At 44.5% G+C, this 27,520-nt stretch overlaps 1 protein-coding gene and 2 long non-coding RNA genes across 3 annotated transcripts in view; 2 read left to right on the top strand and 1 right to left on the bottom strand.

Annotated features, from left to right (window-relative positions):
* The window catches only part of ZBTB1 (zinc finger and BTB domain containing 1), a 56,579-nt gene extending 33,167 nt beyond the window's left edge, over positions 1-23,412 (top strand). Inside the window, exon 3 of the mRNA XM_063399524.1 lies at positions 23,114-23,412. Within this exon, the coding sequence (XP_063255594.1) occupies positions 23,114-23,237 (124 nt within the window). The 3' untranslated portion in view covers positions 23,238-23,412. The remainder of the gene's footprint in view (positions 1-23,113) is intronic.
* On the top strand, positions 200-12,524 carry LOC134551654 (uncharacterized). Its single transcript, XR_010080641.1, has 3 exons — positions 200-894; positions 11,867-11,922; positions 12,415-12,524. It is a non-coding gene; the product is annotated as an uncharacterized LOC134551654 (long non-coding RNA).
* LOC134551653 (uncharacterized) lies at positions 9,338-25,944 on the bottom strand. The gene is made up of 4 exons (XR_010080640.1): positions 25,819-25,944; positions 14,813-14,931; positions 10,375-10,555; positions 9,338-9,457 (listed from the first exon to the last, which is right to left on the bottom strand). It is a non-coding gene; the product is annotated as an uncharacterized LOC134551653 (long non-coding RNA).
* Positions 25,945-27,520: the final 1,576 nt, after the last annotated feature.

Raw genomic sequence — 27,520 nt, 5'->3', positions numbered from 1 at the left:
GGAGCAGGGGGTGTTGGGCTGTGGAGGGGTGGCTGATGCTCCCCTAGAGTGCCAGGGGGAGAGCACAGGGGGCTTCCTGATAAGGGCCCAGCACGGGATGGGCTCTGGGGAGGGGGTGTCCTGCTGTTGCAGGGGCAGTGGGAGTGTGGCTCCGGGGATTTTCACAGCAGGGAAAAATTCCCCCGAGTTGTGTGCTGGTGCTGTTTTGGAGCAGGACCTGCTCTTATGCGCAACCGGTGTCCGTGGCTGCAGTTGCCAGCTTGGGAATGCATCGTGTGCGTGTGGCTGGGAGAGAAGAGCGGGGAAATGAGGACAACAGAAATACTCCCGCTTGGCAGGTGGTGGGGCTTGATAAAATAGAGACCGGTTTGTGGGCAGCTGTAAAGTGCTGAGTTATTCTTGGGTTGCTTGTGTGCACGCTGAGCTTTCAATACTTTACTGTGTGTTTTTCTCCTCTTCAGACAGTCAAAAGTAGAGCTGGCAAGGACACCCCCAGAACTGGGAGTAAGGAATAAGGAGCTGGTATGCTCAGCTTAATAGAATAGGCAAAATCTATAGTAGTTAAACTTGTCTGGTTTTGCTGCGAACTGTCTGCAGAGCTCTTCATTTGTATAAGAAAGCAAAAAAGCTGGCAGGCAGTGTTGGGAGTCCGAGGCGCTGTGAGTTAATGAGCTCTCCTGCAGCAGCCTGATGGCACGCACATTTCGGACTGGCTTGTCCTTTAAGGGAAAAAACTGCGGAGCAGTGGGCAGCCGAAGGGAATCGGCCGCCGTGTTCTGCTTTGTTGCTTGTTTGGATGTCGGCGGCGTTGGTGTCCTGGGAACCGTGCTGGGGGCTGCCCTGCCAGCTCTCCCTGCTGCAAACAACTTTTAGGACTCTTGATTACTTAAGCGTGTAAGTGATGTATATTAAAAAAAAAAAAATCTATAAAAAGTTTTTTGTGTCAAGGAGGGAGACGACAGTAAGGTTGTTCAGTATTTAATAACCCCAGAGATGTAACACTCTGGTTTACAACATGGATTTCTCTCAGCTTTGCAGAGCACTCACTGACTGTGGGGTTTCTGTTCTTCTGGCTACAGAAAAGGACTACAGTCGTCACAGGGGGGAATGAGAGGCTTGTAAAAAGCATGTTTGATAGGTGTTGCTGCAAATGACTCAAAACCGCTTCAGGTTTATTGAGCGGTTTGCAGGTAAGTGTCAGTGCCATCACAGTGAGATTGGAGAAGATTGCAGCAACTTCACCTGCTGAGGGCTTCAGTGGGATCTCCAAATGCAGCAATTGGCACTTTCCTGGCTGTTTCCAGGTACACTGCCTCTTGATGTCCAGGCTGTAACAGAGAGGGCCCCTGGGAATGAGAAGATACTGTGACTTTTATTTTATTTTCCCCCTAGGAACTAATAGGTAAATATGTTTATGAATGGCACTAGATTATCTTTCAGTGAAAAGTTGTTGCTGCAAACTCTAATACTTGTCAGATAAACTCTTCCTAACCAAAATCCCACTATTGTGGGGTGACAAAAAGGAATAGGTAGCACCCATTTTCATTGTAAATGCAGGCTGAACTGTTTTTTTGTATTAATCAACTGGTAGTTGCCCTTGCCACATAGTCTCCTTTACTTTTCAGCCCTTGGTTTGCATTCCTCAGCGTCGCTTCCCAGTTATTAAACACAATTTTTAGTTATTTAAGTGTCTTGCAGAGCTAATGTAGCTAAATGCACACAGCAGACAGTTTGTCACACGCCTGTGCTGTTTGTCCTTCCCCTCACCTCAGCCACTGCTGCTCTGTGCCTGTTCCAGCAGTGGGGCAGTCAGGGAAAAGAGACCTGAGATGTGGAATCCCCATTTAGATGGTGTAAGTGGCTGAGGACAACAGCAGGTTAACACTGGGAGAGTTGTATTTTTTTTTCCTACAAAAGAGGTGTTTTTTGGTGTGACACACCTAAGGCTGTGTGTGGGGTATGTGAAGGATTGGCAGCTTGTGCTGACTTACATGCTTGGGAAAAGATTTGTAGTCTCAAGGCACAAAGTAGCCTTTTAAATATGTGAACAAGCCCCCAGAATGCAAGAGGCAGAAAACTTGAAGAGCTCAGAACTAGATTCCTTGCATTCATTCACTTAGTTTATAAAACAAAGAATAACTTCAAGCTGGTTTTCAGTATGTTGTACTAACTGTAGAGTGAACTCTGATCCTGTTAGTGGAAACTTCCCACTGACTCCAGTGGGTCTCTATTCCCCCCTCCCCTCCCCAGCTTTGTGAAGAAATAAAATCAATTTCCCAAATGCTGCTCCTCATTTGCAAACAGGTGCTTTTGGTGCATACATGTCCTTCTGGGGAGCAGTTGCACATTTCAAATGAACTTGGCAAAGCCAGGAAAATAATCTTGTCTAAAATCTGCAGCTTCACTGCTTTTGCTCTCAGCGTCTCTGGTCCTGTACGCTGCCCTGACTCACAGCAATGCCAGCTGCTCCTGTCAAAATCCTGGGCTGGGCTTTCTGAACTTTGCCACACTGCAACAGGGCTGTGCAAGAAAGACAAAGCCCATAAAGGAGAACGTAAAGTGCTTGTAACTTCCTAGTGCAACTTGTGCAACTCCTGTATTAACTTGCTCCATATATTTTCTGATTGAGTTTGGATAGTATTATTTCAAACAGAGAAACACCCGTGATGATAATACTGGAGAATTTAATCCCCCAAATGAAACCCCTAAAGCAAAGCCGTGCCTCCGGTGTGCGGTGCAGGTCGCCCTGCGATTCCCCACCGTCGCTTTGCAGGGGAGAAGGAAGAGCCAAAAAAAAAGGACAGAGCCAAAAAAAAAAGGACAAAACCAAAAGCATTACTAAAATACCATGCTGTGTGAGAGCCCTGGGAGGGAGCTGAGGACAAGAGAGGTGTCTGAGGGCACCCATGGGAGCTGAGGCGTGCTCGGACAGGCCGTGTCCACCCGGGCGGGTGAGTCAGCCCGGCCCTGCTGCCTCCAGAGCGTCTGTTTGAAGTTGTGCACACAGGGCTTGCAGACAGGCTGCAGCCCTGCTCATCCCTTGTGATACCATCTGAAAGGCAGGAATGAATACATCCCAGCAGCCTGCCTTTTATCTCTCGGGAGGCACTGCGTGGAGCCCTGCAGGCTGGGTAGCATTTCTCTTGGGAGCTGCCTGTCATTTAGGCTCTCCCTTGAAGGTTCGGGGCTCTGTGGGGTGCAGTCAAGGCAGGAAATGAAGATCTCAGGACTGCACCATACATTTTGTCTTCCCTATTGTGAGCCACTCCTGCAGATACATATGAGGAAGAGGAAGAAAGAGAAAAAATGTTCAGGAAATTCACATTTCCAGTCTTGGCACTCACGTTAAATGCAAGGCATCACATTAAAAAACATGGGTATACACCCAGCACGCATACCTAAAGTTCCTTTTTTTCAGTCTTGTCAGTGCAATGCAAGGTAAGCATTTCAAACTCAACTTATCTCAAGGGTGTTCCTCGTTTCCCCTCCTTGGCTCTGTGCCTGGCATGAATTTCCCTTACTGTGCCCCTTCAGAAGGCACATGGTGGTCTGATCTCTGCTGCACCTTGGCACACAGGAGTGCTGGGATGTTAAACCAGCAAAGCATGTGGATGCTTTACAACAGCAAAACTACGTTCTGTAGTTGTTCATCATAAAGTTACCACCCCTCCCTACCCCACAGTGAAACAAGTTATTCTAGTACAGCTTCTTTAGCACACCTATGTGGGTCAGGTATCACATCTCTCCGCCGCTCTCTTCCACATATTTATGCAGGCAGAAGCCTAGAGCACAGACCTGCCTCTAGAGCAGATTTTGCTTGCAGCAGTGCGGTGATTATAGAGTTGGGCAGGCCAGCATTTCCAGATGCAACAACATATTTCACTTCCACATATGAAACAGCAGTATTAAAACCCCCTGATCCACCCTTGCATGACCCATTTGCCTTTACTCTCTCCTGCATCAAGAGGGTGGAGACAAGCTGGTTCCCCTTGTCATCCCAATTAACAGCACCAGCCAGGAATTTCAGAGAGGGGAGAAATTTCCCTCTAAGAGCCAACAGTTTTTTTGTAGTATTAAAGAAAATCGAGAGTACAGGAATTTTTTGCCCCTTTCCCATTGCTGAAGATATTCTCTCCCACCATTCAGGAATTATTTTTGTGTGTTGCCCTCTGCAAAAGTTGACAGATTTCTTTTGCATCCTGAACCAAGCAATGTGAAGTTGTTCTTGCCCATGCTTAGGTAGCAGTTGGCACCTGTACCTTACCTGCTGGAGCAGTTAAAAATGTCACAGCTCCAAATCATTTGCAGGTCAGAAGTTAAAAATCTATTTTGGATAGAATTAAGGACACAAAACCACTTCCAGAAGTGGCAATGCTATGTACTTTGGCAGCAGTCTATAGAAACCTCTGTGGGTTTAGGAGGTCTTGGTTGCCTTTCTATGTTCACTGCCAAGCATCATGAAATATTTTCTGTCAATCCTTGTAAGAGCTTCTGCACAGTTGCACTGACAGTCTAGCAATCACTTATCAGGGATGAAAGCAGAATTTCTTTTTGCCAGGCTGTATCTAAAAATGTACACATATTTCTTTCAAAACCAGATTTATTTCTCAATTGGAAGACTCCTTATTTTCCTGCTGAAGTCCTCATTCATTTGTGTTTGCAAATGTTCCAACACAGCCTGGTTAAAGACATTTGATGGTAGCTAGTCCTTAGTCCTAGCACCCCCAGCACTGCAGGTGGGAGATAACTAATTTAAGAATTCTGATAATGTAAAAAGTCTCTGTAATGCACTAATAACTAAAAGCTAGGTTCTCTGCCATAATTTCCTTCAAGTTTCCTTCAAAGCCCACAGAACTGAATAGAGAAGATCTTGTCTATAGCACCTCTATATTAAGTTTACACCTTTCCCCCCCCCTATTTCTGTAGTGGGGAGATGATTATTATATCCTGAGAAGAACTAGAAATTAGGCTATGAAATTTTTTGGTAAGGTTCCTAGATTTCTGAGCACCTCAGAACACAGAATCAAAATCTGGAAAATACCATTTGAGTGTGAGGTACCTTTTAATACTTCTTCCTTTCTGTCAGAAGCACTTTAATAACCAAAGGTTGATTGTTGGGGGCGCAAGGATGTGTGAAAAGGACTGACAACTGCTCATGTTCAATATCTCATCTGATAAAACCAAGCAGAGGGAGTAATGGCACGGGGAGTTCAGTTAAAGAATGTGCAGCTGGTTTTTCTGGCCCTCCAAAATCAGCCTGTGGAAGCGGTCCCAGGCAGTCGGTGCCTCCTGAGTTCCCCTGGACCTTCAGTGTGGACTCAGGACCTGATTCTGCCTTTGCCTGTCAACACCTCCAGCCCCTCTGGAGCTGTGGATGTGGCTGTGAGGCCACAGGGCTCAGGTTTGGGGCACAGCTGGTGCTGGACATGGTATCTCTCCAGAAGTTCCAGTGCAGCTTCCAAACTGCCCGTTGCTTTGGATTATCCAAGGAATGCACTGTTCAAATTGCTGAAAACAGGGAATTGGGAGCTTCCATTACCTCCACCAATGTTCACAGTGTTTGGCCCAAGGACAGTATTTATTCCATTCACACAGCATGATGCTGATTTAATGAGCAGGCAGAGCACTTGGCAGGTAAGTGGCATAGTCATGGACAGTATTAGCTACTGTGAAATTGAAATCTGTGCTTGTGTGTCCAATACAAACAGTAATGCACACACGGAGTCTCATATTCCCAGAGAAACCAGGGCTGACATTTACAGCCCCTGGGAAAAGAGGAGGAAATTAATATGGTGGGAATGGGAGACAGAGGCTTGACACAGCAAGAAGAAAGAGGGCAGAGAAGAGGTGGATGACTGGATGGTGACTCAGTAATATTTTTGTTGAGTTTATGCACTTGTTTACTTTCTGGGTGTGATATCCAAATTAAACATTAGATATACCTAAAGAATGGGTACATATACATATTGTTGAGTGTTCTCAGGTTCTCTAGGATGCTCATGGACACACAAACACCACAAGAAACAACACTAAAAGAAGCCTATTAAGGGATCAAGGTCAGTTATTCAGAATTATGACAATTGGAGCAAGCCTATTTCTTGCTTTCTTTGTGCTTATGCTTCATAACCCAGTTTTCAATTATGCACTTACAGGTTTTCAAATTATTTTTTTCCTTCTGCAGGGCACCTGCAGTGTACACAAAGGGCAGTGTAAGCTCTAAGAAGGCAATAGTTTCTGGTACAACATACACCTTACTTACTGTGTGTTGTTCAGCCCCAGCTCTGAAGAGGAGCTTGCTTGGGATGCTGCCTGTGGAACTCATCACCATCACATCTTGATTGTTTCACATTATCTATTTAGTTTTTACCCCTCAGATGTGTATAATTCCCACAAGAAAGAAGGTGATAAATCAGCAAAAGCCGAATGCCACGTGTCTATTATGGCATCTCCCACTGGAAATGCCAAGGAGCTGTTTTTTTCAGAGAGCTTAGTGTTATGCCTTTCTTGGACTGTTCAAAGCAGATTTCCATTTCAGAGGAAGGTTTGTCTCTCCTGCCTCCTGCACTTCAAACACTAACACAGGTAGCCCTGGGTATCTGCAACACATCACTTACGTTTGCCAATTCTTTTAGCAGATTTTTTACTGTAGTCAAGATGGGCCAGTGGTCTCCTGAGGCTGGTGACAGCCCTGCTCTCTAAAAATGAGCCAATAAACCATCAGTTCAATACATTCTCTTTTCCCCTGAGCCTGTTTCTACAGTGCTGCCTGGCTGCCATGGATGAGATCTGAGGTTGTTCCCAAACCTGCTTCTCTCATCCTCTTAAATATGTAACTTGGCTGCCAAGTCACAGATATGCACTTGGCAGCTGGCAATAGCAACTGAAAACACAACATACACAATGCATCTGTATAAAAAAATGGAAAGAGATGGCTGCAGAGAACAGAGCCAGAGAGGAATTTTCAGGCTGTTTTGAGATCCTTGCTTACCTATCCATGGACTGATTCTGTTTGCATGGATACACCTCTAAGTAGTACCCACAAGAGAAAAGATGCAGTGTTTGGAAGGCTTTGGAAATAAGGGAAGTTAGGGACAGGTTGCTTTATGGAAATTTTCTTTCCCCACATTGTGTAGTCCATTTGTTCTTCCATGTGGTCATGAACATCTGTGTTACTTTCAGGACTATTTTCCTGGAAGTCCTAACTATTATTTCAGTACTATTGCAAAAATTATTAATGCCATTTTTAAGAGGTAGAAACACAGGAAATGTTTCTTCTGTCTTACTGACCTGACCTGTGTAAAAGTCTTAGATCACATATTTTCATCCTCTCAAAGTATACAGTAGTGCAGCAACATTTTCTTAGGTTGTAGCTGACCTGGTCTGTTGCAAGGTGTGGTCCTTCCCTTGTCCCCATATATTTATCTGTATCTGCACTGGCCCTTGTCTGACTCCACCATAAACTGACATAAAATGCTAACTAAACAGAAAGCTTCTCATTTATTTTTTCTGGATGACTACTTTTGACAGTTTGGGGAGCCGCCTTGCTCTGGGGTCAAAGATAAAGAATCATCACCCAGGTAAATGATGGGAAAATTCTGATGGGATCAAGAATGCTTCTTCCTTTAGCAACTGGCTTTTAGGCTGGTTTAGCTGTAATGTGAAACCTCACCCTTGATGGAGACTTGACTTTTATTGGCAAAAAAATGCTTTTGTCAGCATAATTTGTACCAATTTTGGGTGTGAACTATGAAATACCAGTTAAACACAACACTGACCTGCTGTGAGTGATGTGTGAGAGATTTTCTGCTTGGAAAACCAAATGCTTCACAATATCTCAAAGATTATAAACCTCAAAATCATGGCCTAAGGTGACCTGCCTTAATATATGGGAATTATTTCCAGGTGCAGCTTCCAAATCTTGAGCTGACTGCCCACATAAGGACCTAGGTCATGCTGTATACTTGTGACGTGATAGATATATTTGAAATCTTGTAAAGCCCAAAGCTAAAGTGTGTTTAACATTCAGAGTGCTATCACTGCCCAGAACAGAAGGACCAGGACCAGCTGCCCTCACTGTTGCCAGTCCTGGGAAAACCAGGAAAATCTCTGCAGCTCCTGACCCTTGAATGCCACAATAAGCATAAATAAATGGCTGTGAAGATGTTATCAAATGGAAAACAATTATTTCCCTGTTTTGACTAAAATGTTACCCAGGGAGGCTGCTTAGCAGAGCTGGAAGGAGCAGAGCACATTGGCCATGAGTCCCAGCACCCAGAGCAGGCTGCAGTGGGGGGAACGTGCTGGGATCTGCAGCTCCTAGGGGACAGCAGATGGCCACTGCTCTCAGCAGTGTCACCCTGTCCCCTGCACTCCTGCTGGTGTCCTGGCAGCACTATGCCATCTGGGAGCCTCCCCACCTTCCCCAGCTCCATCCTGTTGCTGCTGTTCATGTTTGCCTCTGCAGCAGACCCCAGGGAGGCCCCACGGGTGTGCAGGGACCTGTCCCAGTGGCTGGGGCAGTCATTCAGCCATTTGCATCAGTGAGAAGCAGCTGGGATGTATTTTGAAGACACAGGGGTGGAATTTTCTCCTTCCTGTGGTGTGCTGGTAGGTCTTGCTGTGCTGGATTACCACCTTTCCTATTTTTCTTTCATGGCTCACAATCCCTTGTGTGTAACATAAAGGTGCAGCTTTTTGTGTGGGCCTTTTCATCCGAGAGTGGCAAAGCACTATTAGAAAGCTGGAACTGAAGACTAGAGCAGGCAAGCTGAAATAACCACTTTTTGTCAAAGGATTAGAGCCATGATTTCCTCATATTCATCTCTGTGGTTTAACCATCATATGGGCTGCGGGCTGCTGACTTGGAATTATTCTGTTGTCCCATATCCATCCTCTAATACCAAATTAGATTGAGTAAGAATCTGTGAGAGCCTTGTGGCTGCCTGGCTGAATAGTGCCTGGCAAAAAGTCACAGGAAAAGCTTAAAGTTTAATTCAGTCTAAATTTGTAGGCAGAGGGATTTCAGCAACAAGAGTAATTTTGCTTTAAAGGTGACCTGCAAATAATAGTTAAGGGTTTGCAAGTCTGTCTTGGTAATTAAGAAAGGAGTAATAGACCTTGTTTATTTCCAGGGGATATTTTGTTTGGAATCCTGAAAAATGTATAGATGCTGTGAAATGCTGTTACTAGTAGTTTTGTCCAGTGTCCTCTGAACAATTTATCTGGTATTTATTTAAAGTTCTCAGAATATCAGGAACATGCATAATACATTCCATCCTTTAACAAAGGTTTCTTTTCTCCTGATATTTAGATTCTACAACTACATAAATATTATAAAAAACCCAAAAAGCAATGTGTTGTTCAGTGCCTGGTTTCATTTGATTTCTCAGCCTTTTCAGATTCATTAGTAATCAAAGAACTGATTCCTTTAGCAAATTTCCCATTCGTTATTCATAACCTGAAAGACAAAAAAGAACAAATACACATTTTTCTTTCTTACACTGGCAACCTTTGAGAACTTCTGTTGAAATAACTCACACACAAACAATATCTCAAAAACAGGCTTAAGAATGATGGGAAGTGCCAATATGCACGGAATTTGCATTATAAATACTTTGTTGGCCTGAGAACTTGAGCATGGATTTATGACATGCACTCCCTACAGTGCTTCCTTGCAGAGGATAAAACTGACTTGAGGTGTGTGGTACTGAAAAACTAATACTAACACCCTTGAATCTGCAAGGTAAAATAATGATGTTTGGTTTCCAATTATGCAGCTTTAGGCCTTGATAAATACAGCAGTTCCAAGTAAATTCAGTCTACTATTTTTTTTTACCCAAGCATCAACTGCAGGACAAATTCTTACATCATGTTAATGGAGTAAAGGAGAAATACACTTTTACTCCATACTTCTCTCAAGCTGAACTACAGAGGGACAGCTAAAATTGTGTGTTGTGTGTCAGAAATGTGCTCCACACCCTGGGGCAGCCGTGCTGGATGTGAGGGCCAAATGCCAGCCCAGGTGTCACAGGTGGAGGTCCTTGGAGTGATGTTCCTTGGTGGCTGTGTGACCCTGCAGTGGTGGACAGGGGAGGACTGCTGACCTTTAGGGAAACCACAACTCTGCAGGGGAAAAAGTGCACCTAAATCTGCTTTAAATGTCTATGGCAAGTGGATTAGGGCATTATCAGGCCTTTTAGACCATTAGGGGGAAAAAGCTTCCCAAACCCCAAAACATCCAAACTGTTTTTTTCTATCCCCCTGTTTTTTTCTGGAGTGGAGTGTGGCAGCAGTGGGTCACTCGCTGCCCACTGCTGCCTCCTGCCCTGCTGGGCTTTTTCCAGGCTTTTGTCCGTCTGGAGCCAGGCTGCTCACCTCTGTCCTGGTCACACAGCTCCAGCAGACACCTTTCATGGGCTGTGTCTCAGCAGCTTCAGCCAACTTCTCCACTGGGCTTGGGAACGCTGCTGACTCTGCCTGGCAACTCTCCAGGGAGAGGTGCAGGCTCTGTGGTGACCTCTGCCTGATCTTCCCTCAGTGATCCCAAAGAAGAGCTCTGGAATGAGACAGTTTGCATCTGAGATCTTCCAAAAGCCATTTGAGACACTGCTGGAAGGGTTTATGTGTCATAGGGCACATGGGGCAGGAGGCAGAGCAAGAGGACCCTCAGAAGCCTCTTTGTTCTTGGCTTCTGTATTCTTGAAAGCAACACCTCACAATGGCCTCACCACAACCCAAATATTTTCTTAGTGTCAGCTAGAGGTCAAAATAGATATATCTTCATGTTCTGGGATGTTGACCTCTTCGTACTGCTGCTAGTAATTTAAAATCATACTGTTGCACGCTCATACTCTGTATTTCAGCTCCAATCCAGCAGCTGAGGAAAACCTCAGGGAAGGAAAAAATGCTCTCTTTCAGGAAATGCGTGTTAAGACATTAAAGAGGTATTTCAATTTGACTAGCCTAGCTCAAAAAGAAACAAGATCATTTGGGTGGGAATATTTTCACCCATTGTCTGAGGATCATGTCTGAACAAAGCGCATGGAGCAGGAAGCCAGCTGTCATTTCAACAGGGTGGATGAGTGGTCTGAACACAAAAACAGAGCCAGACATGCCTGGTGTTGAATGCCAGCTCAGGCTCAGTGTGGTCTGACTTTGGTAAAGTCACTCAGCATCTTTGTTGCTGTTTCCAGATCGCTCACAAGGAGGTAATAATTCTCATCCACTCCAAAGAGTATTGTGAGGTAATTAATTCATATGTGTAAGGCACTTCAAAGATTAAATTATTGTTATTATTATTATTAATTTTATAAATTCACGTGGTATAGTTGACTTTCATCCATTACTTAAAACCTCTTTGATCTAAATAATACAGTCGCAATTTCTTATATTAGCAACTAAAAGAGCAACTTCAGACACAAGCTGAGAGGTGAAATGTCCTGTTTCTCTCAACATCCCCAGCCTGGTTTGTAGTTCTAACAGTTGAAAATTAGTTCAGGATACCTGCCAAACACATTTCACTGTCCCTTTGAAACTGAGTGCAATGAGGAGAGCATGAACCAGGCAGACAATATTCTCCAACTGGAATGAGCACTGTGTCCTTGAATTTTATATATTGGTCAAATGCCAGCATCTTCCAAGAGGATTACAGTGCCCTGCTCCCTGAGAGAAGGCTGGCTGACAAAGGAGAAAAATTCCTTAGGCTGTCCAAGTGGGTACAACATGAATATGTTGGATGATGTAAAGTGTGAGTAATTGCTGGTATTTCACATCAGCAAGGCATTGCTTCTACAATTTAGAAGGCTGTTTCTGCTGGCACTAGCAGTTTTTTGAGGAAATACTGTTTTTCTCTTCTGTATGCTTTCAGATGCTGCTCTGCTTTTGAAAGAATTACATCACATTACCTTTTGTAGCTGATATGAGGTATGTCATGTAGAGTTCATTTCGAGAATTTTGTGTGTAGCTGGATGTGGAGGGACCTCTCTTCCGATTGAGAAGCAGAATGGAAAATACTAGAGGTTTAAAATCTCTCAGCTGTATAGTACAGTGGGAAACAATACCAAATTCATATTGTCTTGAACACATGCAAAGAAATAATTCTATCACCAGTTTGAAAGCTTTCTATTCTGTTACCTAAAGGAAGGTTAAGAAAATATGTTTCTTGGAAATAGCTGTGGTAGTACCCAATTCAATCCAGTTTTCAGGATGTTTATTGGACTGTCAGTAGTTCTTGAAAAACCTTCAAAGTCTTAATGTGGGGTGGAGTGCTTGCTACAAATAGGTCTCAGCCATTTTGCTAATATTTGGTATAATGCAGCCCTTGAGCAGAGACTTTGTTCTTTCTTATAATGGTCTGGTGATGTCTCTATCTGCAAATCTGGAAACTTAACAGTGACCATTCCATCTTCTACTTAGGAATGAGAAACTAGATGAGTTCCTCATGGCCCTGCTCTTCTACCTACCTTTTCACCTGGGAAAAATTGCCCTAGAAATACCCAGAAAAGGAATGCAGATCCTTGGTTTTGTGAGTACATTAGGGGTATAAGTACACACAGCTTGCCTCAGCAAATCTGGAATCACAGCTTTGTCTTTTGGGTGAGGATCAGTGGGATTCTGCTTGTGAGCAGGAACTGTTTGCTATATTGGGATGTAAGGGATACTACAAAAACCCCTTGGTCTCACCATTTGTGTCTCCCATCTCCCTGTCCCCTGTGCTCTCCAGGACACAGGCTCCTCTGGGTGGGGGAGGCAGATTTTCTGCTTTGCCCCAGCCCTTCCCTGAGTGGTGAGTGCTGTTGTCCACGTGCCAGGGCATCACCACAGTCTCCTGTTCAAGGTGATGGCAGGGCCCAGTCCTGCTGCAGTGGGCCACAAAATACTCTGGGTCCACAAGGTGATTAGAATAAATAATTTCTACTGATGTTAAAGAGCTGAACCACTGATGTTAAATCTGTGTGAGTCCCCTGGACCAAATGACCATCCCTTAATGCCCTTTCCCAGGACTAACATTAACATTCAGCCGTTTCTGCCTGCAAAACAGAGCAGCAAATAGTCACAACTGAGCCTGCTGGGTGTTAATTTGTGCTGTGGGTGACATTGCTTTAAGACTTCATTTCTAAATACTTTGCAAAGCAGGTTCTGATGACTCTTAGGTGCTGGAAACGTGTTACAGCATGAGGAGTAAGTGCTAGGAAAGCAGTTCCCAAGTCAGGGTGTGTGACCACATTTGCTGCCTTGCAGAGTGGAAATGGGGATGCCAGGGGAACAGAGCAGGAGCTGCTGTCTTAAAGGGTTATGTGCCTTGGGAGAAAGCACTGCAGAATTACAAGCTATGATTGTAACAAACTTCTGTGACTTTCTGGAGTCTATAATAGTTTCTGGAATTGGTTCACCATTTTCTTAAAACTCTTAATGAATACTTGCTTCACAGTTTATGAAGCCTTGATAAAAAGATGGGCAGATTGATCTGAGATGAAGAACAGAGTGTTGGAGGATTGGTGTCCCTAAGGAATTGATTTGTTCTACTTCCATAGATTTACAGGTGTTCCTTTCATTGCTCAAGGAACAATTTATAAATAAAGAACACCATCAGCACAGTTCAGTACACGAGGGTCATAGACTCAGCTGAGGTGCTCTGGGCTGTGGTTCACAAAGTGATTCCCTTGCTCTTGGCTGGTAAAGGACAAGGAGGCCATGCCACGGGTCAGGACACCTCACTCTGTCATTGACTCATGTGGCAAATGCAGCAACAGACTGAAACAAAGGGGAATTTGGACCTATTGCAATGCAGGGTTGTGTTTCCTGGATCAAGGGACCTCTGGATAGTAGGGATCAGCTATAAGCTGCTGGATAAACCCTGCCAGCTGAGACTTTTCAGTGCATTGTGCCATGCAGTGCTCTCAAAGTGAGTCCTGCCTATTGGTGGGAAACATACTGAGTACTGGACTTTTCTACAATAGGGCTTTATTTATATTCATTACATCCCTGAAGGGAAGTGCTTGCTTGTCAGGATTATCTGAATGGAGTATTAAAGAACAGGTACTTACCATGCAGAAGCAGGAATTCAGGATATCAATCTACTGAATTATAAATACAAGTCAGGAAAATAAAATTGCAAATGGCAATTTTAGGTCCTATTTAATGTTGAATCTCAACCTTAATTGTTTTAGTGTCTTAGCTCAATTGGAGAAGCAGGGGGATGTTAGTCATGCTGTGAAGAGCTTTCTGGTATTGCATCTTCTTTCCCTATTCAAGACCTCCCATTTCTTGTTGGCCACATGCTCTAATTACAAACTTATATGTGCTATATTTCAAATCAAATCAAGGACTGCCTTTTCCCTCATGTGGAGTGAAATTCTGGAATGGTCTTCCACTAGGAAGTAGTGGGGGCAGGCAAGAAAACTACTGTGTTTCTGAAGGTGGAGTTCTGAGAGCTTGTGAAAGGGATTTCGTAACTACAGAATAGAATCAGGACGACACAAAATTACACTTGTGATAAGAATCCTTGGGCTTGTGATATGCTGATGTATTTGGGCAAATGTGAAAGAAGATTGCATAGTCATTTGTTTTCCCATATCTATCCCACATAAATCCCATGCTCAGGGCTGTTGCTAGTGCCCTGCTCAGGAAGAAAACTCCTCCCCCTTCCTCCAAGATAAAATTTAATTTCAGAGGCTCTTTTGCTTCCCTGTGTAACGCTGGGCAATGTGCCACAAATAGAGACAGACTGGAGGCAAGACATGCCAGTACCACTTTAAGTTTCTCGTTAGTGATGCCTGTAATTTGCTCCCAGTTAAATCAACAGACAGATTACCTGGAGACAGGGCTTGGTGACGCATCTGGTCCTTTATCAGCCTCATGCTCACATATGACAGGCACATCCAACGCTGTGCAGTCCTCCAGCAGCTCTTCTTGCAGGCCCAGTGAGATAACCTAACAACACAAAACCAAGCTGGTTATTCCTGCTCCTGGTTGGTGTGTTTGGGGGTTCCTGCCATTTGGGCTGCCTATTTGAGAGGCTTAACTCATCTGTTGGGTCAAATTTTCTCCATAACGAGCCAGACCTGATGGTCTGAGTAGCTCCTCAGCTGTCTTGAACCTAATCCACTGATACTTGTGTAAGTATCAGAGTCCACAGTCTTTAAGGGAACACCTAAGACCATCCAGGCTTCAGAATTCATTGCTTCTGTGCAATAAACTGTCTTTGGAAAATAAAGTCTTGGAAAGGGGTCCTGTCAGAGAAAGTCAGGATGAATCGGGACATCTTTTGCTTCTTGTGACTTTGTCCTTTCTTGATGCCCTGCTGATTCTTTGGAAATTCAAGCCTGAGGCTTTCAATTTTTTTCTAGATTCAGGAAGATCTTGTAAAATAACTTTAAAAACAACTAACCAGTTTTCCAAAACAGTGAGCATGAGGCATTTCCCCACCGGAGACAGCTTGGGAGGATTCATCTCTGAAATATGTGACTCTAAGAACAAAAAGTCTCCCATGGTGGATAAGACATGAATGGAACAAGGGCTATTATTTCTGTCCTGCATTTTCTTTCTCCTTTAGTTTCTGGTTCTGCTTCCAACCCTTTCATGTCTTTTGGGGGAAATCTGCTGAATTTTATTAGCAATTATCCTTAAGAAGCCGAGAGTAATTGTTCCAATTTATTAAGGAAGGGCTGGGTAGGAAGCTTTAGAGCTGGAGCCCATCAAGGAAGGGCAAATAAAACCAACTCTCCTGTGTGTGGGAAGAGGCTGGAAGCTTTTAGGCCAGCAGCACTCCCAGGAACCGGCAGACAGTCGGGTGGATTACAGGGGAAGCACAGGAAACAGAAAGCTCTTTGGTTTGGAATTTCCTTAGTGTTTGATCTGAATTGGTTTAAAATACAGGCTTGCAGTGGCAGCCCGTCCTGTTTAGAGGCAGTCCCAAAAGGGTTCCGTGGGCCTTTTTGAAGAGCAGTAAGTGGTGGCTCCGGGAGAGCCAGACCCACAGCTCCAGGCTGCCGGGACAAACCCTGGGGATCCCTACCCCAGGGCTTTTGGGCTGGCTTCAGGAAGGGCTCATGAGCTATGCAGGATCAAAGACAGCAGCCTGACGGGCTTTGGGCAGGCAAGAAAGGCTTTCTGGGCCCAAGCCCGAGCCCCTGTGGCCTCACCAGCACTGCCCAGCTGCTCTGGAAGCATCTGAACCCGGCCATGCTCCAGAAGGATCCCTTCATGGTGGTGTCAGCCAGCATGTTGGTTTGGGTGCCTAAAACCTACACTAACTCCTCAGGAACAGTCACTCTTTCTGCATCCCTACTGCCCAGAGCCCCTTCCCTGAAAACAAGGTTGCCTTTTTGTTTTAAAAAGGACTGTGATATTTTAGAGAAGATGTGTTGGTGAAGTTAGGGGTGTCCAGGGCCTACCTTGCCAAGGTGTATTGTGTCCTCATCCTCAGACAAGGCATGGCACAGCAGCACCACACGCCAGTGCAAGGCAAGCCAGTCCCTTCTGGGGACTCTGTCAGGGGCCTCAGCAGCCCAGGGTCAAGGTCTCTGTTGCATGACACAAGGGAATCCCACAGTAAATGTCTTGTGAGCCAAGGAGTCACAGAGACCTATGGGATCATGAGCTACAGATGTGTCCTGATCTTCCTGCAGCTCTTCTCATCTCATAACCAATTCCTGGTTTCTGGTGAGCTGCTGAAAACTGATTTGGCCACAATGAATTGCAGCAGAGCTCTGGGTACCAGACTGGAAAGCTCTAGCCCTGGTGTGCAGAAGTGTTGCTGAATACATGGAGCAGGAAAATTTAACTGGCTCAACATGAAAGTCAGTAGGGTAAAAATCAGTTCAGCCCTGAATCTTACCCCTGCCACTTTCACTTAATCTTAAAAGCAAATCATTGGGTGCCTGCTGATTGCCATTTATGCCTGCATAGATTTTCTCTTATGCCAAGTCTGAGACAGCATAAAGACAAGTCTAGCAAGGGAGGGAGACAAGGTACCTGAAGGGCAGCAAGTGCAGGGAGCAGAGGTAAGAAGGGGCTGTGCTTGGGCAGTAGAAGTGTAGGATCCACCTCTGAGTGGGAAGGTGGTGCATGGCTATTTCAGAATGATAGAGACTCAGTGATGGGCTGAAATGGGAGACTGATAGTGAGATTTAAGAAAGAACCTGAAGAAGGCAGGAGAGGATGAGAGGGTGTTTGAAAAGGGAGAGAAACAAAGGGAATGATGAGGACAGGAAAAAGGGAATTTTTAACAGGTGATGAGGATGGTGTGGTTTAACCTTGGCCAGCAACTAAGCACTGCAATAAAATGGTTAATGTAAGGAAAATGTAATGACAGAGAGATCATATATTGTACTAGTGTTAGGGACTCTTTCCTCAGCCATGCCTGTGCTCACACAGTGTTTCCTTTCCCTGCCAGTCCAAAGGAGCAGTCCCCACACAGCACTCCAGTCCCTTGGGATCCTCCCAGAGCAGTTTGATGAGACCTTTCAGTCTGCTGCCAGTCCCCCAGAGGAGTCACAAACATGCACCTGCTTTCCTGCAACACTGCTCCAGGCAGCCTTGCTCCTGGCTGGGGTGGGGGAACCTGGGTTTCTTTGTAATCAAGAGTAGAAGGTAACCCATGAAATGATGGAGTCAAAGGGGGTGGAAATTGCTGTCCCAACAGGGCTTCCATTACAGTGTGTCCCACACCACACGGTGCTGGACACAGGATGTGTTTCCCCTGGATTCTGACACATCAGCTCTTCACCAGGCACTGTGGGAGCAGCCTTCCCTGCCAAATTCTTGCTCCCAAATCCTGATGAGCAGAGTCAACCTTGTCTCTGGTTGGACAGGGAGGGTCATGACAGCATTTCATTACTAATGAATGAAATGGCCCTAATGTCTGTGCTTATCAGAATCAGTTGGAAGAACTTATTGCAATATCTTGGATTCAAGAGCTGGATGCAGCTGGGTAAACCAGCCACTTAGCTCTGCTGCCTGCTCAGCCACTCCTATTGCCTGCTGAATGGGAATGGTTGAGACAAGCAAGAGGACTAGTGGTGAAAAACTACCAGAATGAGAGTGACATTGTGTTCTTGAATATTTCCATCACAGTGGGGGCTGGAGGCTGGGGTGGGTTGGGATGTTTGTGTCCAGGCTGTGTAAAGACACAGACTGGAAAAGTGCTGTGTTTTTAAAGCCCTCATGATGTAAGGCAGGTGCTGTGTGAGGAGAGGGCTCACTGAGTTACTCATAGCAGGGTGGCTGACTACAGCTGCCTTCAGAGTTAGGCTAATGCTGAGCCTGTTATAATATAGGGCACTTCCCATACCATGCTGCAATTATATAAACATAATCTTTTCCAGGCTGACTCATTCCAGCCTTAAATGTTATCTGGATCCTCCCAGACCATTATGTGAACAGCCAAGTACAAGCGCTAAAGGACAGAACTGGTTAACACTCTTAATTATAAGATGGTTAGGAATTTTTTGAGCTCACATGGGTTTGGGTGAAATGGAAACTGTGGGGAAGGTTACTTTTGATGAGTTATTTTTTTAACATGAAAAATGTTTAGGTTAAAAAGCTGAGACACTCTTGGTGGTGTTTCACCCCCAGTTTTGCTGTATTTCCTTATAATCCAGTTATGGGTTCATGTTGGTGTTGAAGGTGTTGCTTTTCATTCCAATTCACCATAGCAACATTTTAATGAAATCTTATTTACTATGTTGGTAAAGTGTTTTCTCTGCCAGATCTGCCAAATGCCTATGTGTTCACAAGAAATTGTTGATGTTTCACGGAAGTGTTTTCTATCTTCAGCTTAAACACTTCCATGATTTGTAAAATGCAGCATTAAAATCCTATCTTGACACTGTTCCAGACTGCAATTTGAGAGTTCCTGCAGACCTGTTATTTGTATATGTTAGCATTAGTCCTTTTGTGCCTCCAATGCTAAGGAAGGAATGGGTGTGTCTGGCTTTCTCCTTTTAAATTTTGAGGATTGTGCAACCTTTCTGTAATGCGAGTTCCCTTATGGGCATTTGTCACGATGGGAAAAATACAGAGTATTCCCAAAGCTGCATCAATGGGGCAAACAGGACTGTGCTGGCCTCCTCTTTCTTTTATGCATGAACTCACCCTGTCCCCTTCACAGCTTTGAGAAGTCAATATTGTTATGTCAATTCTATAATAAATATTGTTATGTTACTAGAAGCCGTGATGCTTTTTGCTCACTCTTCCAAATTTCTTACAAGTCTTGTCCTGAAGCTTGTTGCTCCAGGATGTTTTCCTGACCCTTTTCTGTATTTTCCTAATTAGCAACTGTGCCCTAGACATGGGAGGTGCCTTCTTGTTCAATACTTGTTTTAGGAAACTTTACTTCACTCAGGTCTTTTGGCTTAGTGCCTCACCTCAGGGAAGAAAGCACTGGGAGAAAGAAGGGTGAAGACCCCTGGCCTTCTTTGTCTCTAATTATTAATGTTATTTTCTGTTCCTGGCTTCTACATAGATTTCTTTGTTAAAGTAGGAGTTTAGTTCCCAGACACCACATGAGCTGTATAATGTTAACAGGAGAATCTGGGTTTCATATTTAGATTTAAGAACCTGGGGTAACTTTAGGTTTCTCTTATCTGGTACTCTGAAGACAGAATGCTGTGCTTTACCAGAATCCATAAGGAACCCAAATCACTGGAATTGTTTGGGGAGTTTTCTTTGGCAAAGGGCCATGCTGTGCATGCAGAGTCAGGCCTCTTTTCCCTTGTATATACGTGAAGCATCAGCAGGATTGTGGCTGGTGGGAACCACGTATGGAGAGATGTGGTTTTCTTGATCAAAAAATCAGTAATTAGAAGTCCAGGGATGGTAAATAGAGCTAAAGAGCTGAAAGGAGTTATTTTCATGGACTGCTCTGCATTGATACTTCTGGGGTGATGGCAGCTGGGGATCAAGGTCTGGACCACTCGATGTTATCAGGAAGGTAAGGGAGACATCAGGAGCTGGTGATCTGATGTGGAGACAGGCTTTCCTGTGCACCTGGCAGGTCCAAGACAGACCTGTGGGGATCTGGAGGTCAGCAGGGAAAATGTGCTTGCATTCCCGTGAGGGTGAGTTGTGTCATCTCCAGGAGAACGGAGTGGCTGCTGGGATGTGTGCATCACCCTCTGCTTCATGGCCACTTCCAGATGGATGGTCATTTGTCTTTGTGTGCCCATCTTGGGCCCAAATGGGTGGCGACAGCATCTCTTTGGCTTCCACTGGGCAAATTGCTGCTTCTTTAACAAAGGCCCTTTGTTGTTCTTGGGCATGTTTTACATTTCTTCTTGGAGATACATCAGCCTCTCCTTCCTGGTTTTCAAGTTTATTGTCTCAGCCTTGTCCTGGCTTTGTGCCCCCAATAACTCTGCTTGTTGCTCTCCCAGTGATGTCAGGAAGAGTTTTTTTATTGACTTCAGTGGGAACTGGGTTAGATCAGTGCTGACCACTTTTGAGGGGCCTGTGCAGAGAGCTCAGTCGAGATAGCATAGCAGGGGAGCCTCACCTGCTCATCACAACCAGCTTTGTTCCCTGTCAGATTTAATTAACTCAGCCATACAATATTTTGCATTTTCTTCTTCTGAGGCGACGCAGAAGTTCTGTCTCTCTTGGGCAGTGGGTTCTCTGCATGCTGTTAATGAGGATCCACCAGCAACAACTTTATTGCCCTGGTGGAATGCCAGCTTGGCATAGCCCCATGAGTCATATTCAGTGCTCTGTTCAGAGAACTGAAAGGATGACTGCTGCTATTAATTTTGTGCTCTTGTTTGCTGCCTTAGGAGGAAAACATCACTGCACAAAGATCAGAGCTTCTTTGAGGTAAAAAAGTCACAAAGATAAACAGAGAGTGTGACTGAGTGTCAGCCCAGAGCGTGTCCCTCCCTTGCACATGCACCCAAATCCTCCTTTCCATTTTTGGTTCCCCCAGTAGTTTATTTGTAGGGCAGAGTGCATAGAATAAAATTTTACCTCCAGGGCCTAGGTGACCCTGTAAAACACCATCTCTTTGCCCTTCAGACCAAACCTTTTCCCCTTGGAGCCCCAAGCTGGGAAGTTTCAGTCCCTTGGTGGCTCTTGGACTCCAGACAGTTCCCACCACAGCCTGAGGTCCCTCTGGGAAGTCTGCTCTACAGATTTCTTCTCATCATTGGCCTCACTGTTTCATCTCTGTAGCTAAGAAATTTTACAGTCTTTCATTTCCATTGCCCTTGGTGACATTTCTAGATGCCAATAAGCTCTTCTGGCCTGCCACCTACAGCTCCATCAGCCATTTGTGAGACTCGCCATGTAGCAGGGCTTCAGCAGAATCCATACAGAATATCTGGGCCCAAACTGTGCTTCATAAACTGGGAAGCTTTTCCTTGAAAGAGTGGAACCATGGCTTCAGTTCCAAGGATACTCAGCAGTTCCAGTGATGCCATCTTTTCAAGAACAGACTTGGTGGAGATCAGATACACAGCGAGTTGATTCAGTTTATGCCAGGGATGACAAATGTTTTACACAGGATAGAAAAGCCATATTTTGTTTTTTTAATCAGCAAGCAGACACTTGGAGGTGAGATGCAACGAGATGGTGTTTGGTAGTGATATTTTCTGTGATAATAATGCTGTCATTCAGGGTGGGGATCATCTTGTCTACCTGCAGCTGCCTAAACATCTCTGTCCAGTCAGACCATGCCTTCAGCTGCCTCAACAGCCACTGTGGAATAAAGAAACTCAGCCAGAGGGTGAATTGCTGCCTCTTGAGATGGATGTGTGTGATAGGAACCCCCACAGAGTGACTCATCCCATCAGTCTCTTTCCATTGATTATTGAGGGAAACTGGGTGGTGATCTCAGGTTAGGCTAGCCAAGACTGAGCCAAACTGGTCAGAGTTGAGCAAGATGGAATCCATCTGAGCTCACTCTATTTCTAGCTTCATCTGTCTGCATACCTTTTAAAAACCAGTGCTTTCAAATCTTCACTGGTCCATGCATGGATTTGGTAGTGCTAGGAGGAAGGACAAAACCTAAATTTTTCTCACTGGGAGAGGGGCCACTGGACTGAGGATTTGGTCTGCACAGGAGGAACAGGAGTGTGGGTTCTGAGAGGCCTGAAAGAGCCTGAAGCTTTCAGGGATAGTTCTCTTGGTTATCCAATGGCAAAGCACCTACCACCAATTGTAGTGCTTGTTTAAAAATCAAAAGTTTTCTGTGGAAAGGAAATATGCCTTAATGTAAGCTTGAGCAGAAGTTAATCAAAACTTCTGAAAATCAAAATGGAGTTTGTTTCTTTGCTCATGATTCATTCCACCTTTTTCAGTCTTCCTGACTTTTAGTTTTTAATAATGTTCTGATCAGAAATTACTGATATACTTTATTCCAAAAACATAATTTTTTTACTACATTGTACTTTATATATGTAATTTTGATGGTAATAATAATAGAACCTTTTCTCCTGATTCACGATAAACACAAAATCTTTCAAGCTTGGGTATGCTGTAGGAGAGGAATTCCATTTCCCATCCAGCTGTGGTTAACAGCAGTATCACTGCAGTACTTTTAAATGCAACAAGTCAGGACTACTGAGTTATCAGTAAATCAGTTTTGCTCTGTTGAAGTGTATGGAAAGCTCCCTTTAAGACTCAAGTGTTTTTTTGCCTGGAAATGAGAAATTAAGAACTGCCTTCATGAATGCTCCAGCACTGCACATGCAAAATCTTTGGATGTGTCTCCAGCACATGACCAGTGAGTCTGGTATTTCTTGAGAGTGTGAAATTTGCTGCAAACGCTCCTGTAATTGTTCCGTGGATGCTCTGGGATCATCAGGTGCATCCCGAGCATCTTGGCTTTATGCATTATGCACAGAGTCATGTAATTGGTATGCAAAGGAACCAAGCTCTCAGGGAGCTTCACTGGGATGTCTGCAATCCATGGTGTGTGCATGCTCTCTCCAGACACACAGTGGGTTTTCAAGGTGCCGAGGGTACAAGCACGGTTATTTGTTTTCCCCTGGGGCAGAGCAGGCATTCTCTGCTAAAGGAGGCAAGGTTCTTTGCTGGTTTGCCTATTACAAACCAGTATCCCTCTCTCCTGTTTTTCTGTTCTTCATTGTGTCAAGCAGATTAACATGATGTTTTCTAACAGGGCGGGCATCACTGGAGCTCCTTGTAGCAAGTTAAAATCCTGGATGAGCACACCCCATGGGACAATGGAGGAGAAGAGGAAGAACAAGAACAAGGACAAGTGGTTTCTCTATCCTGACAGGTGACTTCAGTTTGCCACCCTGAGAAGTCCCCAGAGGAAGGCTGAGCAGTGGCAGCACTGTGCTCCAACAAGCAAGGGCAGAAGGTGACTGCAATCACAGCAGCTTGCAGCAGTGGTGTCTGTGTGGCAGCATGGTTTCACTTTGCTCAGTAAATCACTTTGAAATTGCAACTTAAGATGCTGAACTCATTTGTCAGAGCTGGGGGAGTTTGACACACAAGACTGGGCTGGGTGACTGGAGATCTAGGCTGTAATTCCTGGCCCTTCATCTTAATGCCTTCGTTGGGCCATTTCTGAGAAGATCATTTTCCTGGCTCATTTTGACAACTGCTTTGACACCTACAGATGAATATGCTTATTGATTTGAATGTCAACCCTGCTTTTCTGAAGAGTTAGCAAAACAACCGGGAGACATGACTTAATAGAGCCAAAAAATTGGTGAAATTTTGCTTCAGAAGTAAGCTATTCCAGAATCTCTAATATATTGTGTTCACTTGGGTTTTTTAAATTTCCTTTCCTATATTTAATTCTTTTTCTTGGATAGAATTAACCTTAATTATGACTGTTTTACCTATAAAAGTATCTGTACCTGCCAAATATTAAAATGTTGGCATGGAAATTTTAGCAAAGAAAATTTAGGATGAAATCCTGACTTGGTAATAGCTGATAAAAAACAATGGAAAAATAATGGATGATTAAACCATGGAAGAAAACTACAGGTGTAATATTTCATCATTGTTAAGAGGAGAAATTTGACACATTAGTGCCAGTTTGGAAGTTTTTCAGTAATATATATGAATGCTGGATAAGAAGGAAACAATAATTTTATCCTTGCAATATGTGGTTCAGTTTTTTAAAGGATGAAAATCTGCAGCACAATTATGATGAGAAATAGACTTTTTCTGGAGTAACCAATAGTCCAGGGACTGGATCACTTCAGTGGGCTGGCCCTGCACTTACTGAGACAGACACTTGCAGTGCAGGTTCACAGCTAATACTTAGTCCTCTCACTTAGACTGGCACATGTGATATTAAATGCCTAAGTAGCATTGTGGCCTAGGCTTATTTTCCATGTGTCAGGTGAGTCCTTTTACCATTGGATGAGGCTGTTGTGGCCTGCAGCTTCTCTTTAAGCTTTTCATTAGACATCCGTTCTGGTACACAGCAAAAACATTTAAATATAACCTCTTTGAAATTTTAGGGGATGGAAATCTTCTCCCAGAGAAGAATAAATATAAAAGATGTATTTAGAACTGTGTGTGTTCTGCATCTTCCTCATATACATGATGGTACACTCTTTATTCTCTGAGCAAGCTGGTTTAGTCCAAGGTGTCCTTGCCCTTGGCAGGGGAGTTGGAACTAGATGATCTTTAATGTCCCTTCCAACCCAAACCATTCAGTGATTTTATTCAAAATTAACATTTCTAGGTTAAAATTAACATTTCTACGTTCACTTCAGACAGACAGGTTAGCGATCATACAATCTGAAAAATGGTGGTGAGACCTTAACATGGGGCTTTAGCTGCAGTTTTTCTGGGTCAAAGCACGTGTGAGTGGCTGTCCCAGCTGCATGGGTGCCTCCTGGATGCTGCATGCCTGGCAGAACATGCAGGAGGCAGCTGTGGCATCAGTGCCCTGTGGCAGTGTTGGTTTCCCTACATGATGCAGCAAGATGTTGGCCAATACCTGGAGCTCAGGAAGACCATGGAACATCCTCCCCTCTTAGTCCTGGGATAAACCTGTAAGCTCCTCCATTCCGAGTCCTCTGTGTGCTAAAGGACAGGTGCAGCTGTGTCCCTCCAGCTGTAGCACAGGGCCCTGGGACCTGTGGGTTGACATCCCAGCACCTCGTCCTTGCAAAAGCGCCTTGCTTTGTCACAGCACGGCAACAGACAGTGCATGGAGCCTTCGAAAGAGTACAAGGGCAAGGTGTCCTTTGCCACCTGTCTGCAGGGCAGTGCAGACTGTGGTATGTGCTAATGACTGGGATTTGTTATTAGTGCCCGGGGCAGAGATTTCACAGAGTTGCACACTTGGCTGGTGGTGGGCCCGGGGTGACAGGAGAAGACCAAAGGGTGGAGCACACACTCACGTAGGCAGCAAAGCTCCTGGGTGCAAACAAGCTTTTTGTGCATGGCCACTTACCTGCAAGGTTCTTGTCAGTTCCCGGTGCTGCTCAGGAACTGTCAATGAGCTACTCACACTCAGAGATGATGTTCAGCATGCTTTGTTTGCTCCTCTACAGATTCAAGGCAGGTTCCTCACAGGCTCCTTCAGAAAGCAGCCCCATGACATAGTGAGCAACAAGGGACTGCTTTTTTCATGCTATTTTCCTTGGACAAAAGGCAGCTGTGGACCAGGCAGCATCTCGGTTACCTCTGTCTGCACCTAGAACTTGCTGGCTGGCTCACTCTGTAGGAGTTACCTGGGTAAACCCTCATGGTCCTAGTAAGCCATGGTTTAAAACACTGCACTCACCAGCCAAGTCCTCAGCCATGGCTTTGCACCTAAGTTTGTTTACTTATTTACCATTAAGTGGTAATCTAACAACAACCTTGAACTTTTGAGAAAGGGTTGAGAAATACCTTGAAGTTCAGGTCCTTTAGTCAGCAGAGTCCTTTCCAGGGCTGCCTTCTCAGCAGCAGGTGTCTGCTTTTTCTGAGGTTATGTGTGCCTAACACAGGGAATCCATGCTTGTTTCAGCATGTAAGCAGGACCTGGCAGCCTTTCACACATGACAGTGAGTCACCCTTGAGAGGAGAGAGTGAGTCAGAAGGGGCAGTTGACAAGCTTTATTTATCACTCTCCTGTTATTTGTCCCAGGAGAATTTTATCCTGAAAAACCCACCCTTACTAATGATAGGCAGAGCTCAGACATATCATATGACTACTGTGTTTTTTTTCCCATGGGTTTTACATGCAGTTTCATATCAGGAAATTATGACAGTTGGCTGTTTCTGAGAAGTTTTATTTTTCAAGGGGTCCCAAATATATCAGCTATATTGGAATAACTTGCCTGATCTAGGGTCACCCTAAAGAGAAAAAATTGAAGTGCTTCTGAGTGATGAAAAGAGCCTGAGGACGTTTAGAGTTCCCATTTACTTTCTTCTCTTAGGGCTGCTTTGCTCAGAGCCTAATTGAATGCTGCTAGCACGGCCTAGTGTCCTGACTCTCTTTTGATTATGGCTCTGCCACTCACAGGCTCCATATAGGGTGTGTCAGGCTTTCCAGTGTAAGTATCTATTTTCAGAAGTTATATGGCTCTGTTGTAGAAATTCGTTCCAAGCAGAATGTTGGCAGGAAATGTCACAACTCAGAAATGGAAAAAGAGACAGAGAAAAGAAAAAAAAAAATCTGCCTGATCATTAATTAAGGAATGCCTGTCCTTGGGAGTTTCAGACTTTGTAGTTTTGAGAAAAGGGGTAGTGTAGCAAGGGAAGGCAGCTGGGTTTGGGGTGATCATCATGTGTAGCTGGGTGTCTTGAGGTATGGAAAAAAGTGAAGTGAGCTTCAAGTCCATTTTACTTGTATTGCAGCTGGGTTTGGAGCAGTAGCCTATGGAAGCAGCACCCATTGTGCTCATTCTCTGTGAGCCAGCATGGCAGGACCTGGAGATCCTGCAGTTCTCTGTCTCCAGTCTGTCTGGTTCAGACTGTTCTTGTCCTATTTGGGGCCAGTACCTGATATACATTGAATATCAAGGCATTTTTCTGTGAACAGTGCATTTTTCTGTGCAGGCCAAAACCAGCATTTCATCAGCAAAGTAACAGTATTTGTCCTTTTTTGCTTGGAATCGTTAAGACATTTTAGTAGTGCTAAGCTCTAGTGAGACCAGTGAACTAAAACTTCTATATGTGTTAAGGAATGTGGCTGTTTGTCCCCAAAAATGGGGACTCACTGGGTGCTGCAGCAGTTAGAGATGCCATCGTGTTTCCTGATCCCACCAGTGTTTCCTCTCTGCCTAGGGCGAAAATATTTTTTAGCTCATCTATTTAGTTCCCCTTACAAATAGACAAAGCACTCTTTGACAGAGCTCTAAAGATGCTTCTTATTGCTCCTGTTTATTGTGTGGTTTGTCTCACCTACCCTTTCATAGCCAAAACTGCACCAAACAAGCAAGCAACCAAACAACCAACCAACCATCCATCCTCCACTCACTCAAGGAGGTCCATTAGCAGCTCCTTTGTACAGACACAGCTGCACCATCACCTCACTTGCTCCTCACCTGGGGATGGGTGTGTTGCTTGTATTTCTTTTTTACCTGCAGGTGTACTGCGGGAAAGAGCA

The sequence above is a fragment of the Prinia subflava genome, chromosome 5 (genome assembly GCF_021018805.1).
Source record: "Prinia subflava isolate CZ2003 ecotype Zambia chromosome 5, Cam_Psub_1.2, whole genome shotgun sequence".
Taxonomy (NCBI): Eukaryota; Metazoa; Chordata; class Aves; order Passeriformes; family Cisticolidae; genus Prinia; species Prinia subflava.
The sequence above is the reverse complement of the archived record's forward strand: the minus strand, read 5'-3'. Positions and strand labels throughout refer to the sequence as shown.